The following is a 22992-nucleotide window of genomic DNA, read 5'->3' as shown; positions in this document are numbered from 1 at the left end:
GATCGATTGTCATCATTCAAAAGCAGCCTATAGGCACTAATTCCATTAATGACACCATCAAGTCTAAGGAAAGTGCTACACTGCAAGCATTAATCTGACCTTTCTCCTTAAAGCTGCCATCAAACATACCATTATTGTTCATTTTATCAGTTATGTTATTTTCAAACATAACCCAATAAGCTATGTCACTGTTATTCGTGGATAGGAGAATAAATATGAGAAGAGTGTAAATTAAGATGCTGCATATCAGTTTTTTGACCAAAATATTTTACTAATACACCAGGAGTACATATTTTGGATTCAGTCAAGAAGGGAGCTGGTTCCCCATAAATTGGTTAAAGGTTTTCAAGATCTACACAGGCATTGTCATAAGCCATAAGTAATCTAAAGTTTGGTATAAAGGGGGTACTGAAAGTCCACAGAAAAACATTTGCCATAAAAAATATGAGCAGTTCTGTTGCTACGTTTACAATGCTCCCTCAGAACTACCACTGATCGTCCATTCTTCATGGCCCAGTCCGCTACCAATATGAATAAGTTATATAAGAGTTCCTAGGCCTCATTACCTTCAAGAAAACACACACATATTCCTATTTTCTTTGAGTCAACCAGCTGTGTTGCAAATTAGCCATGCTTTGCTACTTTAAGATGCTTTTCTTTACTGATCTTTGCAACATTGCAAAAATTTCCAGTCTCTGGTATACAAAGCCACAATTTCCATTCCCAGATCAGGTATTTGCAAACCTAGACCTGTTCACTTTGTTATGCCTCACCTTGTTTACACTGTTTATACCTTGACCACTTTTCACCAACTATAATGGTTTGAGTTAACATTGGCCATGCAGTATCCCACTTCCAGTCAAAAAGAGGTTTAGGCCAATGAAATATAGCAGGTTACAAATATCCTGTCGGTGGCAGCAGATTTGTGGTTGGTTTCATCACTCAGCCACTATCACAGGGCAGCATTTAAGGATTTGTTTGGTATCCACCATCCATTCAGTGCATTGGGCAGCTGTCACCATGTGCACTGGACAGACAGCTGGAGCTCCTGGGAGGTTTACCTGTAGGAAGGACTGGGGAGTCTACTCTAGGCCTCAGACCTTCGGTGCCCAGTTGCTAACTGCTAGTTAATAATCTTCTAGCATGAGCTGCCTCACTGAGGAGATAAATAACTAACAGCAACTGATTCATGGGAGGAGACCAGGAGTGATGTGCGATGGAAGGACACCGAGACAGTGGAATAGTAAGAGAGGAGAAGGCTGAGAGATAGGAGGCAGGAAGAACTGAAGAAGAGGGTGAATTGATTACAGGAGGGCTGAGAAGAAGGGTGTTGTTAAAAGCATTTTGTGAGTGTGTGTGTGTGTGTGTATTTGTGCACATGCAGTCAAAATGCATCTGCACACAGAAACACATGCACTGTTACAAGCAAAATTTGTTTCTGTCACACTTCTGTTTTTGTTGGGCTGACCACGATGTCTGCAGTTTCTCATTCAGTGCTAAATTGAATCCAAAATGAAATTATTTCCAGCAGTTCAGGCACTGAAAGCAGCTAAGGTGTTTAACAATTGATCATGTTATTTTTGTGATTAATGGTAATTAAGTCAATGATATTTTGAAAGACAACCAGTCAATAGGAACAGTGTCATAATGAGTCATGAAATGGTGCTGAAATGACAGTAATCTATTGCCTTGGATCCTGACACAGAAAGCTTTAAGAACCTCTAGCCTGCAGAATTAAGCCTGATGTGAGGAAATAACAATGGCAATACTGCACTTTGGTTGATCAGACCACAGAGCTACAAGACATTAGTCTAGATAAATGGGTCTCCACTTGTCAGATGAATGCACTCAACAGCCATATCAGAGCTCTCCAGCAATTCTGAACAAGTTAATGCAGTGATAAAACAGCAGGAGGTGGCACTGCCCTTTCCTAGCAGAAAACTGTGCATGTCATAGACTACACTAATACCTGGAATGGGTAGATTGTCTTGTAGGGAAAGGTGGAAAAGACTAAGCTTGTATCCACTGGAGTTTAGAGGAGTAAGAGAAGACTCAATAAAATGTAAGGGATTATGCATTTAAATCAGAAGTGAAGAGGTGAAATATTTTTTCTTGGATAGCCATGAGTCCTTGAAATTCCCTGCCTCAAAGGGTGACGAAGTCTTTGTATATTTCTAAGGCAGAGATACTGTAGACAGATTCTTGATAAGGAAGAGATGAAAGGTTACCATGGGTGGACAGGAATGCAGAGTTAAGGTCACAATCACATCGAGCACAATCTTACTAAATGATAGAGCAATTTCAAAGGGCTGAGGGGCCTACCTCTATTCTGAAGCTGTGTGTTGGTATGTACGCTTGTATGTATAGGGGCAGTGATCTAATAAAGCACCCCACAAAAAACTATGTTTTATTGCAGTCTGAGAGAAAGTCATTCATTCCTGTGGTGTCCATTCAACAGACCTGCCAATTAATTAACTTAAAAACCAGGTCCTAGAATTACAGCTAAAGAAAATATTTCAAGATTGACTTGATACAGCTGGATAAACTTTTAATATTTTTGGCAAAGTATATTGGGAAATTCAGCTGTGGTTGCCAGCACAAAACGTGTACAAGAATATCAGTCATCGATTAAATTCACATTTGCACATTTGTGGAGGTGAGTACTATTTATTTTTTTAAATTCAGTTTCAGGATCTGGGCATTATTGGCTCAGCCGGCATTTATTGCCTGTCTCTAACTGCTCTTGAGAAGGTAGTGGTGAGCTGCCATGTTGAAGCATTGCAGGTCTTCTGAGAAGGTATTCCATCAGTGCCGTTCCAGGATTTAGACCCAGTGACAATGAAGGACCAGCAATATATTTTTCCAGGTTAGGTTGGTAAGTGATTGAAAGAGAACCTGAAGGTAGCCTGGCACTTTTGGGGTGCAAATGTTAGCTAGTATCTAACATTCTTGTACGTGTGTAGCACTGAACACCAAAGACAAATTACTTCCTCCAGTTTTTCCAGTGTGACTTTTCCTGTGAATGGATAGCAAGATCTTGGAGACTGAAAAGGTTAAAACTGATGCAACAAAATACAAAGGAATTAAACATGAATATTATATAAGTTAAGCTAAAATATCATAGAGAATGAAGATGAGGAAAAAGTGAAAATGAAAGAGAAAGCAGCTGAACTCAAGCAGAGGCCATGGATCTAAATACAAGCAGTATGATCCCCAGAAATTCAGTGTGATTACTCACTGCAACCATGAACAATCTCAAGAATTGGCCAAAAATTGTGATCTCCACTCATGGCAGTAGCTTTCAATGTGGCAATTTGTAAATTGCTTGAAGCAATGGACCTTAGATGGGATGCCCAAACCAGAAGTGATGGGTCAAAGATGAGAATGGGTATCCTATCTCCCCAGATGTTTATCAAGCAATGTGAAGGGGTTGCTGTACACCTGGAAAGCATTGAGGTGTTCACTTGTGTGCCCTTCATGCATCTTGACAACTCACCATCAGTGAGTATTGCAAAGCTGATATCATTGATAAACTCCCTGACAACATCTGAGATGAGGGTAGGCCCTTAACATACCCTTAAACATGTAGTCATCCAACAATGAGGGTTTACTTTTCAAAGAGAGAATCACATCCTTCTTCATTTCATTTATGTGATCCAATCTTACTGCATTCACTCGAAATAGGTTTTGCATTGACTGATGTCATTAGTGCAGATGTCATTACACCAAAGACGTGGATATAAACAGTTCATTTTACCTTGAATGTGAAACATATTCATAATCAATTTTATGTAGTGCATAAAGAACATGTACAGCACTATTCATTTCTGAGGTCTTTTACCTTAAAATGCTAAGCAAATAAATCTCTGCATCCCAATCTAATTATAATCTAACTGCTTTCCTTCAGGCATTCTGCAGGACTTTCTGCTCATGACGAGGTGCCCACACTTGCTACTGACCTGCCAAATAAATATGAAGTTACATTTTCTCTATCCATCATTATCAATTTTCTACCAAAAGCCATTCAGTCCTAAACAGTGAAGCCTGAGTAATGACAGGAGCTTAATTTATCTAATATCATTTCCCAGGATGTGGGTGTTGCAAGCTCTGCCATCCTATTCTTGCCCATTCTTAATTACCCTTGAGAAGGTAGTGGTGAGAAACTTGTTTGAGATGTTGCAGGTAGGTTGTGAAGATACATCCATAATACCATTGGGGAAGCAGTTCCAAGGTATAGTTCCAAGCATTGATGAAGGAACAGTGAGCAATATCCTTCCAAGATGGAATGGTGTGAGACTTGGAGAGAACATGCAGATGACAGTGTTCCCATGAAACTGATATTATTGTCCTCTTGCCAGTAGAAGTCATAGGTTTGGGAGGTGCTGTAGGGGTAGCCTTGGGAAATGACTGCAGTGCTTTTTGTAGATGGTGTACACTGCAGCCACTGTGCATCAGTGGTGCAGGGAATGAAAGTTTAGGGTGGTGGATGGTGTCCCAGTCAAGCAGGTGAAGAGCTTCTTGAATACTGTTGGAGCTGCACTCATCATGGCAAGTGAAGCATATTCTGTTACACTCTTGACTTGTGCCTTTATGGGTGGTCTCAGGAAGTGAGCAGAACATTGTCACAGTCCAAGCTCAGCGCATGAAAAGCTGAAAAAGCTTTGACAGCCGACTAAGCCTGGAAGCCAGGCTTTGCTGGCTGCCAAACTTATTCAAAACATAGAATGCTTCTAAAGTCACTGACAATCACAAACATTCAAAAGCTATTAAAACTTAACGCATTAATTCAAAAAGTTTACAATTATTCTGAAATTCAGAGAAATCAAACACTAAACATCAAAAGAACATAAAGACAATTAAAATCATCTGACCAAACTCAATTATTTCAGAAAAATGAGAATTAAGAGACACATGCTCAGTTAAACTTAATTAATTAAAAAACATAGAAATTTTCTTATACTTGCCAAGCTCCTTTGCAGCCATTCCCCTCCATTCAAATGAATGGAGTCACTGTTCTTGCACCAGATCAAACTTAGTAGTGAGTTGATAAAGAAACTTCCCAATGAAACTGCTTGGAAATTGCAGCAGGCTCCATAATAAAACATTGCAAAACCCTAGTGAACCAGTCATGAAGTTTTGGACTTTACACAGGAACCCTGACCCTCCCATCACCAGTGGCAATTCCATGGGGAACCACTGACTTTTCACAGAAAAATATGAAGCATGGTTTTGTAGGAAGCAAATCTGACAAAAGGTACTTGCAATTCTTAGAGAAACAAATGAGTGCATCCATAAAAAGAAATCCAGGATATTCCATTTCTGTGGCTTTTCATCACAAATATTTAATGATAAACTGCATTGGAAACTTATTTTGCAACAATGGCATTAAAAATGTCTGAGAAATTGGAAGTTATGTATTTTTATGGGATAAAATGGGCGGCACAGTAGTGTAGAGGTTAGCGTAATGCTATCACAGTGCCAGCAGCCCGGGTTCAATTCCGCCGCTGTCTGTAAGGAGTTTGTATGTTCTCCCCATGTCTGCGTGGGTTTCCTCCCAATTTCCAAAGATGTACGGGTTAGGAGCTGTGGGCATGCTATGTTAGCCCCGGAAGAGTGGCAGCACTTGCAGGCTGCCCCTAGCACATTCTCAGTAACACAAAAAGATGCATTTCACTGTGTGTTTCGATGTATATGTGACTAATAAATAAATATCTTATAAATTGGTGTAAGTAGGGCCAATGTTAGGGACCAACAGGCCCATCACTAAAAAAACACCTGAAAGATATATGATCTGCTGCCAAAACTCATTTCTGATTGCATTCGTAAGTAGGGGGAAAATGTTACAGAATTCTTCTTTTTCTGCTTTGGCATAGTTTTTAAATTTACATCTTTGCCTCTTCTAGGAATCAGTAGGCTGCACATGAGTGAGGGTGTTAAATCGGTTAGTTACAACATACTTGGATGAAATGGATCAACAGGTGTTTTCCTGTCCATTTCTTTGAGTATGTTTGCATGTTTTTATTACTTGCTAGCAGCACAGGTTAGGAGATTTCAGACCACCAGTCATGGATTTATTGATAATTTAAAATTAATAGATGAAAATTCATGGGCTGGAGTGTGCAATTTATCACTTGTACTCATGGCAAGCATTTTAAGTATCTCAGTGAAAAGTCTCTCTGATTGGATCTACATTTGATGCCCTACTTCCACAGAACCAGTACCGAGATTTAGCAGATTAGACATAACTTTTTTTTGATTCCTCAGGGATATTAGGCCAAATCTTGTTGTCACATGTTCACTGCTTACATTCACTGCCCATAGTCATCCAATCCATGAACATACCTATGCAGATATCTAGATATGTAGAACCCACCTTTCTAGCACAGATACAATGGGCTGAATGGTCTCCTTCTATGTTGTAAATTTCCTATGATTTTATAATCCAATATTGGATCAGGCAATTTTTTCGGCATTCTTAGCAGCCAGCACAAAGACACAGTAAGTCCTTCTGAATAAAATTTGAAGACTAGGGCATGCTTTGAAGCAAGAACTTGGAGAATTGAATATGAGTCAGGAGTGCTCCATACCAAGTTCATTAGAGGCTGCTGCAGCTTAACCAACAGCTGGTGCCAAACATGAATTCTTATACACTGACAAATGCTTTAAAAGTCAACGTTTCTATGAAGCCAAGTGGAGCAGGTGTGTTCCACCTGTCCCAGGGTACCATAATCACCATTCACCAAGAGTTGCTGCTCCATCTTTCTCCAGAACTTGCCTTCAGATGCCTGGCATTCAGGCTAGTAGCTCATAAGGTCTAAAAATCATTTTCAGCTTGACCTCAATTCACCTCCACCACAACCCTGATAGGATGCACGCTGTCTGCACACTTTTGGTAACAGATCCCAAGCAAGCCATTACTAATTTCTGAGCCTATGACAGAATCAAGAAGAAATTAGCTGAAGGCTGATGAATAATTTGCTTGTCTGGCCAAACTGGGCAAAGAGTTGGTAAATGAAAAATGAAAAAAAATGTGAGATGATGGATACACAGAGAGGAAAAGTAATGCAATAAGTGCAACATTAATTTATTCAACTTCAAATGGTGTTGATGAACAAAGAGATGTGGTGTTCAGATACCAAAATCATTTAACGTGACTGTACAAGTTATCAAAGCTATTAAGATAACATGAGATCCCATATTCTATAAATACCTGCAGAAGTAGAAAAGCAAAATTAAACTAAATCTACAATAAGTCATCAGTTAGGCTACAATTAGATTAATAAGGTTTTACAGCTCAGCACTCTCTAATTCAAAGAACCAGGTTAAATTTCAGAAGGTTTTTCTTTTCCCAGAGGGTCAATGACCTTTGGAATACCTTGGCAGCTCATACAGTGAGTGGAGATTCACTTCAAACATTCAAAAAGGAGCTGGACAAGTTCCTGAAGGAGGCCGACACTGCTGCATACCAAGGATGGAAGGAATTTACCTTGGAGACACAAGAGAGACTGCAGATGCTGGAATGCAACACACAAAGCACTGGAGGAACTCATCAGGTCAGACAGCATCTATGAAGAGAAATGGACAGTTGATGTTTCAGGTCAAGGCTCTTCATCTGGACTGAAAGAAAGAAGGGAGATAGCTAGTATAAAAAGGTGGAGAGAAGGGGTGGAACAAGAGCTCGGCAGGTGATAGGTGGATCCAGGTGAGGGGGGGATAGACAGATGAGGGAGGGGGAGAGAGTGGGAACAATGTCAGCAGCTGGGAGATGATAGGTGGGAGTGACAAAGGGCTGAAGATGATGGCATCTGATAGGAGAGGAAGGGAATTTACCTTGCTATCTTTTTTATCTACCAAAATTCACTTCTAATTGCATTAGGAAGTTGGAGAGAATTGTTCCAACATTCTTTGTTCCCAGTTTTGGCCTGGATTTTGCCTCTTCAGAAATTACTTGTCTGCACATGGGTGAGGAAGAGTGGGCACTGAATTGGTTAGTTGCAACATGACTGAAAAAAAGCGGATCAAATGGTCTTTTCCTGTCTGTTAATTTCACATCCCCAGTCAAGAATTGTCTCTCCATTGAAATAAGGAGGTGGAAATTAATGGGCTGAAGTGTGCAATTTCCCAAGAAGTGTCTTTATAGAAAGTCTCCTTCTTTATCAGCCTCAGGAAAGATATCAAGATTTAACACACTGCACATCATAATTTTTTTAACTTGATTCCTGTGAAGCAATAGTCATAGATTCACAGAGAGATACAGCTCAGAAAAAGACCATTTGGCCCACCAAGTCAGCACCAACCATCAATCACCCATTATACTAATCCTTTTGTTTTATTCTCCCCACATTCACATCAACACCCCAGGTTCTCCCACTCTCCAACACACTCGGGGCAATTTACAGGGGCCAATTAACCTACCAGCCTACATGTCTTTTGGGATGTGGGAGGAAACCGGAGAACCTGACAAAATCAGAAGGAAACCCACAGGATCACAAGGAAAATGTGCCACCTCCACACAGACAGCACTGAAGGTCAGGATTGAGCCTGGGTCTCTGGCACTGTGAGGCAACAGCCCTACTAGCTGCACTATTCTGCTGACATTGGGCCAGATCCTGCTGGCATGATGCTGCTTCCAGAAACCACGACCTGCGGTCTCACCGGACCTGAACATGGCTGGTCCAGCAGCATGGCCTGAGCAGTGGCAGAGCCTCCAATGGCGCACTGCAGCAACTCAGTCCCTGAAACAACCATGAATGCTTGACAACCAAAGTGATCTGGGCTGGCCATGAACAGTGTTTGCCGGCAACAGACTGGTGCCATCAAAATCCAACCCAGCACCTCCAGACTTGTCAGCTGTCAAAAATATGAGAGCACTTTAAATACCTCTCTGTCTTCGCCCTCCACCAACGTTGGAAAACTAAAGTAAATAATAATATTTTCCTAAATAAACTAGAACACTTGGAAACATTTATTTTAAAAAAGTGCAATCATTAAAACAAACGATTTTAAAGGAATTTACCTTCCTCTTTAGTTTCTTCACCACAGCCCTGCAGCGTTTATATGAAATCGAAGGGCTGCTGATCCTGCGCCAGGTCCAACCTGGCGCAAAATCCAAGAGCCTATTTCTCCAGTGTAAATGGTGGGGGATCGCAGCGAGGACTCTCTGGGTGGTGCGGGGGAGGGGGGCGGGTGCCGTGGGGGAGGCGGCGGCCGAGCTCCGCCACGCCTCGGCCGCGTCCCTCTCCAAGCCTTCGGGACCGCGGCCTTATGCCACGCATGCGCGGACGTCCTGGACTCCACCGCCGGCTTTTATCAACAGAATCCGGGCCGGTGTGAAGAAAGCCCAAAGAATCGGAGACTCGTTTTATAGTGAAGGTTAAGAGGGGACGTTGTTGATAAGGTTCGACGTGATGAGGAGATCCGAGTCGGAATTTGGCCCTTGGGGTACCCTTCCAACTGGCGTATGGTGGATCTCACCTGGTTTCAGGCTCTGTTGAATATTGGCTCCAATGTTTTCACTCAGCATGGAGTTAATAGGAATTACTAACCACGCAAGTAAAAACTAATCGATACACAATGTAGTATATACCGCAAATTGTATTGTGCACACCATGCAGAGGGTTCACAAACCATGGTGCAGTGATTTCAAGTTCTGGGTAGGATTTGAGGAGAAATGGGCGAAATTGATTTCGCCCAGAGAGTGTTGAGTGTCTGGAACTTACTGACCAGAGCGATAGAGGCCGAACCCCGCTTCTCATTTAAATGGCACTTGACGGCTACTTGAAGAGCCTGGATTTGCAGGAATATTTTACAGAACAAGGTTGGAAGGTGGGGCAGCTCTTTTTCGACCTGTGTGCACATGATGGGCCGAATGGCCTTCTGCTATGTAATTTTTCTGTGTTCCAATAATACAGCACCCAGCAAACAACACAAAAAAACTATCCAGCAAACAGCGCACCATGCAGCATCCATCAAAAGGTAGACTAGAAACATCAATTTATGTTTACTTCACACCTTTCGTGTCTTCGGAGTCTTTTGAATAACTTCTTGAAAGCATTTCAGGTATGGCAGCTAATTTGCATACAGCCAGGTTCCCCAAGCAGCAAATGATTAGTTCTTCAGTTTTGCTGTTCTGGATTAAGGAATAGATATTGGCTGGACGGAAGGAAGAAAGATTCCTTCTGATTCCCCCAAATTAATCAGAAACCTTCTGGAAAAAGCTCAACTCCAAGCAATACAGCATCCTGTCAGTGTTAAGAAATCAAGTTGTATAATAAAGACATTAGTCCCCCTATCTAATATACAGAGCAGATTCAACCAAACTGGCACACAACGGGTGTCATAAAACACAAAAGGAAAAGATGTAGGGTTAGATAACAGATAGAAGACAGGGAAAGTGGACTCCAGAAACAATAAACAGATCAAATTAAACAGAGAGTAGATGGTTGGGAGCAAAACAAAACATAACACATATCATGAAATGGCCAACAAACATTACACAGCAAACAACATGATCAATGTTCCAAGCAAACTACAACACAAGCCACACAACAAATCCAGAATAAAAGTGCAGTTGTCTCTAAGTGCACGTACAACTCCTTTTGTCAAAATGTCTCACTCATCCAAGCAATGAATTGGCTTTACCCTGAAGGTTTCCTCTAAGCCTGGTGATTTTTTTTTGTTGTTTTTCTCTTTGACACGCAATCACAATCTAGATTGCATAAGAAAATTACAGATATAGCTTCCAACATTTAAATAAGTTTAAAACTGGGCAGCTGGAGGAAATTGTGTTGAATGGTCCAATGTATTAAAATGCCGTACTTGCACTTCGGGAACCTGCGCTCAAGTTCAAATCCGCAGTGTTTTGAAGAAAGCTTTCTTTGCTAGCTGTAAATGTTCTCTTGGACCTTGGATCTTGGGTCTAGTTCTGATCAATAAACCCTCACGAAACAATATCCATCAGCATTTAGCACAGAAATTGTATGCGCACCAATTGCTATATGTACAAAAATAGTTCTTGTTTGATTTAATGTATTTATAAGGTCGCTACAAATAGCACTTAGAGGAAATATTCTGGATAAATTAGCAATCTCCCTTATAGCTGATGTGGGTATTATTGGAAAGGAAGAGAGAAAAGAAAATTTCCACTGGGTTCAGCAAGAGGTGTTCTTCTAGTACCCGGGATTTCAGATCATTGCTCAGAAGGACAACATACATCTGGCCATCGCAGCACTGGATGTTAGCATTAATCATTTGTTTTATATTATAAACACTATATTGACCTAAGGGTGTTTAATGCTAAATTTGAGTGCCAAATCTGGAAAATCCATTGCCTACAGCTGTTACATTTCACCTCCATAAGCACAAAGAGCACAGAGATTATTTTAAAGAGGTAGCTGCAATATTTTCTCCTATTAATCTATGAGCTTGAAAAAAAAACAAATGGAAACAGAAAATGTAGGAAGTAGATCAGAATGTGAGAAATACTAGCAGGAATAAGCCATTCGGTCCCTCGTGACTGCTACATTCAATAAGATTATGGTTGATCTTGTACCTCAACTCCACTTTTCTGTATTAACTTCATATCCCTTGATTCTCTCAATATCTAAAAATCGACCAATCCCTGTTTTGAATCTGCTCAGCGCTAATCCTCTACAGCTCTCTTGCATTGAGAATTCCAAAGTTTCACTGCCCTCTGGGTGAAAAAAAATCTTATCTAAATTTTGAATGGTCGTTCTCTTATCTTGAGTCTGTGACCCCAGTTTCTAGGTACACAGGAGTTCAATCAGTAACTTAAAAAATGTTCATAGTTCGGTTCGTAAATTACACCAACATGTGGGCCTCATTTTTATCTTATCATATCCTTCCGGCCGTTTTTATTCCAATTTCACACTTCCAACATTTTCAGTTTTAACGGGCACTTTTTTTTGAAGAAAAGGAATCGTAACCTGTTAATACTCTGTTTCACCAAAGAATTAATATTTCACTCCTGCAATTGTCTCTCCGACTAAGACTGTTTATTACATTACGATTGCCAAGTTGTCCCTTTTCTAGACCCCAGCAAGAACATTCCAGCGTGGCCCTCAAAAGATGAGGCGCCAAGTTTGACGATGCATTTTTCCCCCAGAGTGATTTCAATTTGATATCAAATGTCTGAACATATCTTAAGATCCTTTGCAATTCCTAAAATTGTTAAATCTACCTGCAGGTAATATAAATATGAGAATATGCCACCCTCTAAAGGTTTAAATATTAATTGGTGTGTGAAGTCTCCTTGGGGTCCAGAAAAGTGGGGTTCCAACGATACAGAGTGAATAGTGGGCTTTAACAGCAGTTAAAAAGGTGTAGTTGCTGAAAATCTGATTCCAAAAAACAGGCTAGTCGAAACTTCGACTGCGAACGCTTCAAAGAACCTTACCCTGGTCAATGCATCCTACTGTGTAAGATTCCCATCCCAGTGTGAAGCTTCACATCACAGAATGCGGGTCTCTCGTGAACCTGAAGGATCTTTCTGGTTTGGCCATGTTGCGGGATTAGAGTGCAATCCTGTTCTGTGCAGTTAGCCTGCTGAAGGGGTTCCGGCGTAGCTCCCGGACCTGCGATCGTTAGCTGTGAGTGCAGATCACGGCCGGTTTATGCAGCGCTAGACTATAACCCAGCGGTTAATGATGGTGTGCCGAATCCTGACCTCTGTATAATAATTTAATTGCAACAGACGTTCGCGGGAAAAGTATTATTTTACAGCTAGGAGAATGGGAAGAGGTTATGGCAGAGAGGATTGTTTTATTTTTAACTTAAGCTGAAATACAAAACCAAAATGTTATGGGAAAGGGGAAATTATGTTTTTTTATGATTGTCCAGCTGGTTTCTGGAGCTTATTTTTATACAGGCCAATCTGTGAATACGTTCAAAGCTTGTGTGGGGTTAAGTTTATAGAGGAGAATATGCACTTCAAAAGCTCTTGGCAAAGGAGATTTTTAGTGCCTCTTCCACAGAGAATTCCTATCTCCCGCGCCCATTCGGCCCACCTGGTCAGCAATGGGGCATCTGAAACCTTTGCCTTCATTCTCAGCAATAACATTTCCCCAATTCAGCAGGTAAGCCGACCCCACTCACAAACGCAATTCACATCGGCAGCTGCTCTGAAGAATAAAAGACGGATTCCTAAAATCTCAGTTTATATCTTCCCTGCTGCATGCAAATAGCAGCTATCTATAAAAAGGAGCAGAGACGGGTGCGGGGCAGGTGGCGGAAAGTAGCCGACGCGTGTTGTTCGGTCTCTTCGGTGGAGTATAGGTTTGGGTCAGTGAATAGTTAGTCTGCGGTTTGTCCAATTGGTTCTCCGCCTCAAGGCGGTGAAAATGGAACACGGTCTCGTTGTATGTAAAATAAATCTCTTTCGGAAAAGAAATGGCCAGCGCACTAAATACTGCCTAGGAAATGGCAATTTATTCGTTTAAAAAGATTAGAAATCCAGTGATACATGAAAATAGTAAAAAAAAATAGCGTAAAGTGCCAAAAACATTTACAAAGAACCGTGTGTGTTTAAAAAAACACGGAGAATGGAATGTAGTTTAAAATGTTCTTAACTTGCGCGACTCTGTGTCCATTTTGCTTTTTTTTAAAAAAAAGTTGTTTCAATCAACAATCTGCCTTGTTTCCAGCTCCCACTACACAGCTCAGTCTGCCTCTGTCCTGTTTCAGGCAATGCAGATCACGAGCCAGCATTGCGGTGCAGATTTTGATCCCTCCACGGTTTATCGGTGTGTTTTGGAGACACAAGAGACTGCAGATGCTGGAATCTGAAGCAACAAACAAGCTGCTGGAGGAACTCAGCGGGTCGAGCAGCATCTGTGGGAGGAAAGGAATCGTCGACGTTTCGGGTAGAAACCCTGCATCAGGACTGGACAGCAGTCCCCGTCGATGCATTTTGTTTTGCTGCGATATATGTGGCGCTTGACTCTCCTTACTACATTACACAGGTATTCCTACAATACCCCAGCCCTCAGTCAGATGCTCCTCATACATTCAAACATCAAAAGTTTCCACATTCTTTTCCCCCTCTCTGCTGTTTTGTGTTTTTTTTTTGGCTTCAAGCCGAAATTTGAAAAAAATGTTCCATCCTCTACCCTAAATTTTGGCGGATTGAACTCAAACAACATCTGTCCACAGTCCAGGGCTTTCCGATTCCTGGATTGTTTTTAGGGTTCTGTACGAGGCGATGGTGCCTCAGGTCACAATTCCTTCGGAAAACATTCACACACTGACCGCATTTGTAGGGGTTCGGGTCAATGCAGACAAGGGGATGGGTTTTCAGAGTTGCTTCTTCAATTACACGTTCTGCCACACTTCGGGGCATTTGTGCGGAGATTCCTGTTAAACCCAGGAGGCAAGGCAGCACCTTCCAACTCCCAGGTTCACGGTGGAGGTCGTTAAGAAGAGCGACAGAGTTCATCAGCCTTTGTATCGTGGGAGGGGATCTACTGAAACAAATAGGTTTTTGTTCTCCCTTAGAAAACGACACGGGTCTTCTGAGAGTGGAATCCCACAGCTACAGGTAATCTGTTCGTACTGGAATTAAAATAACAGAAAAGAACGGCGGCAGAATGGATATAGTCTATGCTGCTTCTAAACTTGACAGATATGTCCACATTATAGGCGTTCGTTAAAGTCCCACTCAAAGTCCCGTCTGCAGGCGTGTGCTCAGCACTTTATTTTAGAGGTTTTGAGCTCTTTTACCTGCACGTGCAGTGTTTTGTGAACAGCTAATGTTCTGGACTGGCAAAATCCTTTGCCGCATTCTTGACATTTGAAGGGTTTTTCCTTGGAATGAATGTACCTAAACCAAAGTAACAGAAATATTATTATACGTCTACACAATGGACAGAATTATTAATAGCAGCTGCAGCGAGTTGCTATCCGATATCGTCAACGTTATAAGCTCACTTGACAAGCTACTTCTCTACGTGTTTTGATAAATATTGTTGACGACCATTTAAACCCCATTTTGGATTCAACAAGTAAAGGAATCCTATGCTGTTCCGGGGAGAGGAATTAAGCTGCTGAAGGTACTATCAAAACTCATTGATACAAACGCCTTGAAATGAACCATGAGGATTTGGATCAAAGTTTCTGGTCCTCTGCTGTTTACAACCGGTTCTGCAGGGGATCCCGACACTTCGACAACAGAATTTGAAAGAAGCAAAATTCATTCTGGTCCACGCCCTTTCCACCCCATCCCCTTTCCCGGTGAAACCGCGTTGCCTTACCTGTGGTCGCGGAGGTGATCTTGTCTCCTAAATGCCTTGTGACAAATGTCACACGTGTAGGGCCGTTCATCGGTGTGGGTCCTTTCGTGAATCAAGAGATTGTAAGATTTGGTAAAGTGCCTGCCACAGAATTTACAGACAAATTCTTTTTTGGTTTTGGACGGCAACCTGCCCCTGGTGGGCTTCCTTTCCGGCGACAGCTTGGTGACATCCAGCAGGGAACCAATGGCCGAAGGAGAACACTGTTCGTCTATTTGTCCAAGCTTAGGGTGATCCTCCTGGGTGGCTGCAATGGCCAAATTGGCGAAGTCGAACCTGGGCCTTGTCTTGTTTGGAACATTGCTTGCTTCTTGCTTGGGCTGGAATACATGGGGAAAGATCGGGATGGTGGGCAGCTGGAACCGAGTGTCTACCAGAGCCGAAACAGCGGGCACTTTGGAAAAGGATGACCGGGGCAAAGGCATCGGAGGATAGCCCAGGGTCCACTGGTGGAGGTGGACGGTGTGCAGGGTGCTGAAGCCATAGAGGTTGTGCAGCTGCTCTGACGGCGTAGGGATGCCGTTGGAAGCTTGGAGAAAGGCGTAGTTCGCCAGCTGCAGCGATGGGTGAATGGGCACTGGAGCCGGAATAGTCTTACTGCCCATGGTGCTCGCAGGTAGAGCGCTTGTTGCAGGAGACCTGGCCAACTTGCAGAAACCTTGGTAGAAGAGGATAAAGGAAAACAAAAAGTGAGCGACAACGTGATTTTTCTTCCATTCGTATTAAAAGTTCAACGAGTAATCAGACACGACATCAACTCTAAGATACGCCCCTAAAATACTGCCTCAACGTAAACTGACATAAAGAACAAGTAACATAACAGTAAAATCCACATGTCTTATTAACAGAGTGTAAACATATTCACCAAACACAGCCTTGCATTTTATTTGGGAACAGTCGATGTTTGCCGAGCCTCACAGAATAAACACCCAGACCAGTAAAATATGACGACTGCAGCCACCACCAGCAGCAAGACTGTTTATTTATATCCCTTGCTGGAGGACTTTAGAAGGCCAGTAAGTGCCCCGCTGCGGCCTTAAACAGAGGTAAAGTAAAAACGTTTTCCGCCTGCAGCCTAACAAGAGCCATCAATAAAAAACACGACAGGTAAGAAAAGTTGCACGCAAGCTGCAAGATACAGAAATAGACGTTTGTCTCGATCACTCCAGTTACTGTGATCCACCATGTGAACAGGGTAGCTCGTCCCTCTTCGCTGGAAGAAAAATAAAACTGAAGGTGCCGTCTGAAGAATAAAACAAGTTTTTTTTTAAAAAAAGTTATTAATCATCATTTATCATCCCCGGAACCAAGCGCTGATTCCAACAATAGGAGTGAAAGAAGAAGCACGTGTAAGTGGGTCGGGTCGGCTATTTGTCGTAACCTTTCACCGCAGCGATGCATCAAAGGGACAGCTTCGTATGGAGGCGCATTTGAGCCGTGTTCCTAGTTGATCAATAGTTTGTAACATTACCGAAACCTTGTTGCTGTTGTAAATGTAAAGGCCAAGCAAAACAGTCCCTTTCACCCCACTGATTGTTAAATCTGACTCTTAAACCTTTGTTCTTAAAAAAAATCTGAAAAATCAAAAATGTGTACACGGATAACCTTCGGTTTCAGGTGAGGATTGAGCAGGGAGCCCGCGGGACCTGGAGAGATTCAGCATCTTTGGTGTGTTTCCGGTGCTTATTTGCTATTCTTGTTTTTTTTGAGATGGCGACTTAAAACTCTTCTCACAAACGAATCGGTGAGAATCACTCGCTGTTGAGTTTGAGAAAATAAGGTGAGATGCGACTAATTAGCATTTTCTGGTCTTCAGATCACCAGGGATTTAGTGGTTTATGGTCATAGCGCAGAAGTAATTGACTCCTTCTTCGGATCATTAGAAAGATCCCATCAGTTATTCCAGCGTTTCTTGCACACGATAGTACAAAGCACTTAAGTAAGAGGAAAATGCCGAACTAATCACAACGGCCACATCATTCTCACAATTAAACACCACGTTAAGTATTTTTTCAAAAACAATAAAACACGTCATGAGGGAACCAGAGCGGTAATCGGTCTAAATTATTTGAAAGGAATTGGCAAACCAAGCGGACTGACATCATGCGGAATTCCTCTGCAATGACCCAGAATAAAATACAGTGACATTTCGCAAAGATTGGCTTTGCTAATTGGTGAGACTTTCCATTAGTGTTGGTAAGAAAAGTCACACCAGAAATCTCCTTTAACTCTCAACAGTCATGGCAGATAACGCTCAGTGAAACTAGTCACGGGTAATTTGTCAACGTGCGCTCAATGAAAGAAGTTCCAGTGCGGGGTTATGTGTCTGTAATTATCCCAGCTGCTGATTAGGGTCTATTATGTTAACTTATACTTCAGTGCCGCCAACAACCCGATGTCGCTTTTAACTGATTGAGTAAAATGGGTCCTTTAGTTTCAATTAACTAGTCCCAACATTCAGAAACTGAGGGAACGTGCCCCGTTAATAACTACAACTGCCACGAGTGTTAACAACCGAACCAGCACACCGAGCATTTATGTGCTTGCATCAACGGGCTTTTTAAAATATTTGGAGCATGTCATGTACATTAAAGCTCGATGAATGCCCCCATGAAGCTGCAAGTGTTGCTATTATATTTAAACAGAATTAAGCCGAAGATATGCCCCCAAACTTTTATCCTTAGCATCAATTAATGCAAAAAGCCCTATTAAACTTGCACTGAATTTATTTTCAAAATTCTTCATTTGATTTTTTTTAAACAACATCTCAAGGAGAACGCGGAACATATCTGTTCACAATCTGCTCTATACTGGTGTGGCCTGACATATAAACCCATAATCACTGTGCCTCATTACATTAGCCACAATACGGTCGTTTTTGAAAATGCTTTGTGCAAGGAAAAGAGGGATTGTTCCCTCACCATGAAATAGTCTAACCTCTTGTGTCCCAGTTATTTTTTGGAAGATGTCCAAACTGAATTTTACAGTTTAGTACAGAGTCTTTACAATGAAACTGAAATCCGTCCTATTTATCTCCTCTTAAAGTAAACTGGCATCGGAGGCAGCGGGAAACTTTGTGTGTTGGCCTACGTTTTAGTAGAGTTTGTGTACGGTCTCTGGGGGACAATATAAAGAGTACTATCTCATATCTCCCGCGTCAACAAATACATTCGGAAGTGTAGGTCCCTCTGAAACCACATATATAGTTTCAGATTATATTTACCTTACAGTAAACTGAACTTTTATATTTTATTTTATTACCCTTCTTGCTGAGAGTACTGTTTACCACGGAGACCGCAGAGAACTAGAATAAAACAGGGACTGCGTGCTGAAGTGGACTCCATTAGACGGCAAGAAAACATTCTATAAGAACACGCGGGTACGGGCCAGGAGCGGGTGTCTGCCAACTGAGAAAATGCCCTGTTATTCGCAAGAATTCGTTTCAGGACCAATCTGGTCAACAGGCTCTGATAATGTGACTATTCCAAGAGAGACAAACAGTTAAATCACTTGGAATAGACAAATTATACCTTGCCCGAAATTTTCTCCTTTTTTTTGTAATCACGACATTAATACATAATTGGTCGAATGACACCACGTCCAAGTACTAATGCACATTTCAGTTCAAGATCTCTGGGCATTGTCATTTTCTCACTCCCCACCACCAAAGTTTTGTTTTATATCAAACTGAGCTCCAAAGCAATGTGCTTCCAAGAGACCTGCAGACAGCAACGTACAGCAGGTGCATCGCGCCTGTTACTGGCTAGCGATATGAATCATTCACTCATTGCATCTTAAGTATTCGAAATAAGGATCGAATGTCCACATAGGGGTGGAATTCGTAATCTTCCAGCAAGCACTTTTATTTTGCCATGATGTAGGATTTTTAAATAAATATTTCCGGGCTTCGACAACCGCGCATTTTGATAAAACGTCTACATTTGTCTCTAAACAAGGAAGAGGACGTAAATATTCAGCAGAAGAATTTCAAATATTCTCTGAGGCTTTTCAATAACAACTTTAAGCTGATGAGGGAACACTTCCATAGAATCAAGGTGGCCAAGTGGGTTTGATCAGTATTTAAAGCAACAGTGCCGAAAGATCGGGCAGAATTCCCAGGAAAAGACAGAAGAAACCAGGCCTTTTAGTCGAGGACGGAAGAACGATTTAGTTGTATATTTGCTAGATCATAGTTTGTTTAAAAATACTGCACGTCGTTCTGGCCATTATGGTCACAAATATAACTGATTGATAGAAACACGTTTTTAAACTGCAGATGATTTCATTGCTATAATTTTAGTCTGATTATATCGAACAAAGCCCGCGTGCCTTTAGTCTCTTGTGTTCAAATTGTATTTCCGGACACATACGCACGTACAAATAGTAATAACACAGAAAATACACCAGCCGCTACGGTGTTTAGAAGGCTGCTTGGCAGTGCCGTACCCGAAAGGTTAATTGATACGAGTGAATGGTATTCGGGGTTTTTACTGGGATTAAGCGTCAACGCAGGAGAGGTGATAAAAAGGCAGCCTGCTTAAAACGTGTCCGCTTCTCTCCCAATGTGATAAACAGCCACATGCCCGAGAACATTTCTCTTCCCAATTAAAAGTCTGTCGCTGAACACTTCCACACAAGTGCAGCGGCTAATTTTAATGTTATGGTCTGCAAGAGAAGCAAGCAGCCAAAGCCCATTCGACTGACCACTGACAGGCTAAGACTGATTTGGTCAGGATCTATTGACAAGGCGTGTCGTTTATTCCTCGTAGACTAACTGGTGCGGATTCCCATTAATTTCAACAAATCATCATCTTTACCCCCATCGCAACAGAATATCAGAGATTATTTTAAAAATAACAGGAACAGCGAAGATTAGTTGCTCAGTATTTGAGAACAGGCCACTTATAAACAGACGCTCTACCGAAAAAAAACTTCATTCTGCCAAAATAAATTTACCCTACAAAATAAGTCCATAAACTTGAAAGGGTGCATCTGTCTGGAATCTCTTTCCCTTCACAGTTTTCCCACCCGCCCGGCTTTAACTAATACTCTTTTGAGCTGCAGCATAGTTTGAGTCCGATGCAATCTCGCTCTCTCATTGCCAGCCTAATAAGAAGTGTACATGCTAATTGAGCGCTGGAATATTGGAAGGCTGGGCTCGCTGCGACATATCAATCAGTGTTTGCTTTTAGATCTATGTCCCAAATGCTTCGGGGGCATCATTATTCATCGGATTATCACAATATCACAATGAGTACACTGTTTGGAGAATCGAAGAGCTCAAAGCACTTTTCAGCTGGCAGTGTTGATTAATACACCGAGTAAGACAAACAAGCAGTTTCTACGTGTAAACATGGATGAGTTGGCTTTTAAACTAGGGTAGGGGAATGACATTGGGAAATGTTTAGTCCATTATGCAGTTTGTGTACAAAATGAAGTGGAGTAGTTGAACGAATTTCAACAGTCAGCTGTTTTACATCCAAATTTCGAGGAGGGTATGTTTTATAGAGATCGCCTCTCTATTGTATATTTATCTATGCTTCACAGATTACAGTGTACCTCTGATTGAAAGAATAACCGTGGATTCGCCAAGATCCGTCAAACTTACAGATCAGCGTTTTTGTTTTATGTTTGGAAATTAAATATAGAATTTTTCGGAAAATGAAATCTTGATCTTCATAATAAAAGAGTGAAAGTTTGCAGAGAACGAGCCGTGTACGCAATATGATGTAATGTGAAGTATCTGTCGCCCAATCCGCTGTTACAGCCTCACTCATGGGTCAGGATACTATTCAAATTTAAAATACACAAAAACAGAATATGATTTCTATCATTGGTAATCTAGTACTATTTTTCCATCTTATTGCAAGAGTCCCACATTAAAATAAACAAAGATTCGAGATTACACGCAAGGCTGGCGAAATCAACTAGGTTCTCTCTTCCTTTAAAAAAATATCCATTTTTACTGTTGACCGTTCGTCTCACATCAAGTTGGAGCCCTTTATTTTATGGAAATAGAAAAAGACGGTTTGGGAATACAGAGTGCTCCACGCATTTGACCCTGTCAATACAAGTACCGTTGACCGCACTGGAACCCTTATTGAATGTATCCCATCAACATTATTAGGAGTAAACTGCTCGCTGCACCGGAAACAGCTGGGAACAACTCAAGAGCCGGGCTGGTTTTGCAGCTCGGCTGGTAGACTGGTCGCCTCGCTTTGGACCGTGGCAGAAAGCCGTGTGTTTACAATCTGAACCATTGCACAAAACCAATGTAACCCTCAAAAGGCACTAGGGGTGGAAAAATAATCAATGCAATGATTCGATAGCATGGTGGTCCACCCCCACCCAGTGCCCCGACTGGTGGAATCGAGTGGGTTCAGGTGTTCTGGAGCTGGACACATGTGTTTATATACAGCCTGCACGTGCTTTACCGGCCACAAGTCTATGCAGATTGCTCATCAAAATCTGCCGAGAGAATTTAACACTAAAACAATTCTAACCAGACTCAGCAAAGAGGAAACTTAGTTAGTTTCGTTCTACACTGTGCATTAGCATTGCATTACTCCTCCCAGTTAAACTTAGTGTGTAAATAAATGTGCCCGCTGTGTATCAGATGCACAGCTGCAAGGGTCGCTGATGGGCCAGCGAGGCTCCACTGTGAACGTCGCCGTTTGGCAGGAGTTAACACTGGGTTCGGAGGTTTGATTAAACTTGGTTCAATTTGATCCCCTTTTATTTCAGAATTACTTTATTCAAAGCCCGTGCAGAGTAACACACTGCCACAATCGTTCGGACTTTCAGATTGACATGTTCAGCTTACTTTCCGAAACACACCACATAGGTGGAAAATGTCACTGAAGTTGAACCTGGATACCTAGAAATTCTCGTGCAATTACACTGACAGTTTCCCCTCCCCCCCCCCAACAAAATAAAACTTTGAAAAATTCTCAGCGCCCAATATGAATACCAAAAACTGTCTTTGAAACATGTCATTTCCATGCAAACAAACTGAAATTCCTCGCGTCCCAGACACCACGATAGTCCCCCTTTATGTGATTCAATGGAGAGAGCAAAAGAAAATGTCTTGTGGTTACCTGCACCGGGGAACTCCTCGGGCGCTGCGAGGGTCGCCGCTTTCTCGCTTGAACTAATGGCAGATGTGGAGCTGGAGGGGGCGGCGGCTGTGGCACAAGCGCATACCCAAGTTGGCATGCTCTGAACTCGGAGATGGCGCTGCGACGGCGAAGTGGGGTTATAGGGGGGCTGGTGGCACCAGCCAACAGCGACGGAGACCGTGTCAGACGGCCCTTGAGCAGCAGTGGTGCAGCTCGCCTTCTGTTCGGAGGGAGATGCCGAACACAGACCGACTCCTCCAGACCCCTCGAACCACCTCCTATTTCAACTGAGTCCTGGGAGAAATCCTGGAACGGCGCAGGCGCACTGCGCAGCCAGGCGGCCCCACCAACAAAAAGTCAATAAACTTTCTGCAAAGTTCACAGCATCGCCGGGGAGACCGCGGCTGCGGAGCTTCACGCCGCTTTAGGCTTAAGAGATGATAAGAAAACATTGAAAACTAAAATAACAACGTTTCCTAGCTCTGTTGGACAACAACATATTTATTTTTTTATATTAACTTAACTCAAAGCAAATGTGCAGTGTCTTTCTGCAGGGAGAAAATAAAGTC

The 22992-nt window shown here is 42.1% G+C and overlaps 1 protein-coding gene across 1 annotated transcript; it reads right to left on the bottom strand.

The window, feature by feature from the left end:
* Positions 1-13428: 13428 nt before the first annotated feature.
* osr1 (odd-skipped related transcription factor 1) lies at positions 13429-22706 on the bottom strand. The gene is made up of 3 exons (XM_052024932.1): positions 22403-22706; positions 15267-15963; positions 13429-14836 (listed from the first exon to the last, which is right to left on the bottom strand). Exons 1-3 carry the CDS (start codon positions 22518-22520, stop codon positions 14701-14703), a joined length of 951 nt encoding a protein of 316 aa, XP_051880892.1. The 5' UTR covers positions 22521-22706; the 3' UTR covers positions 13429-14700.
* Between the last annotated feature and the right edge of the window lie 286 nt (positions 22707-22992).

The sequence above is a fragment of the Pristis pectinata genome, chromosome 10 (assembly GCF_009764475.1).
Source record: "Pristis pectinata isolate sPriPec2 chromosome 10, sPriPec2.1.pri, whole genome shotgun sequence".
Taxonomy (NCBI): Eukaryota; Metazoa; Chordata; class Chondrichthyes; order Rhinopristiformes; family Pristidae; genus Pristis; species Pristis pectinata.
Note: the sequence above shows the minus strand (reverse complement) of the source record. Positions and strands in the feature narration are given on the sequence as shown.

What these genes read in the sequence shown, in the direction of transcription:
- osr1 (XM_052024932.1), bottom strand. Translation starts at nt 22,520, where the DNA reads ATGCCAACTTGGGTATGCGCTTGTGCCACAGCCGCCGCCCCCTCCAGC. An exon ending in CGAGGAGTTCCCCGGTGCAG is followed by an intron (nt 15,964 to 22,402) that starts GTAACCACAAGA and finishes TCTTCTACCAAG; the next exon opens with GTTTCTGCAAGTTGGCCAGG. An exon ending in GATCACCTCCGCGACCACAG is followed by an intron (nt 14,837 to 15,266) that starts GTAAGGCAACGC and finishes ACTTTGGTTTAG; the next exon opens with GTACATTCATTCCAAGGAAA.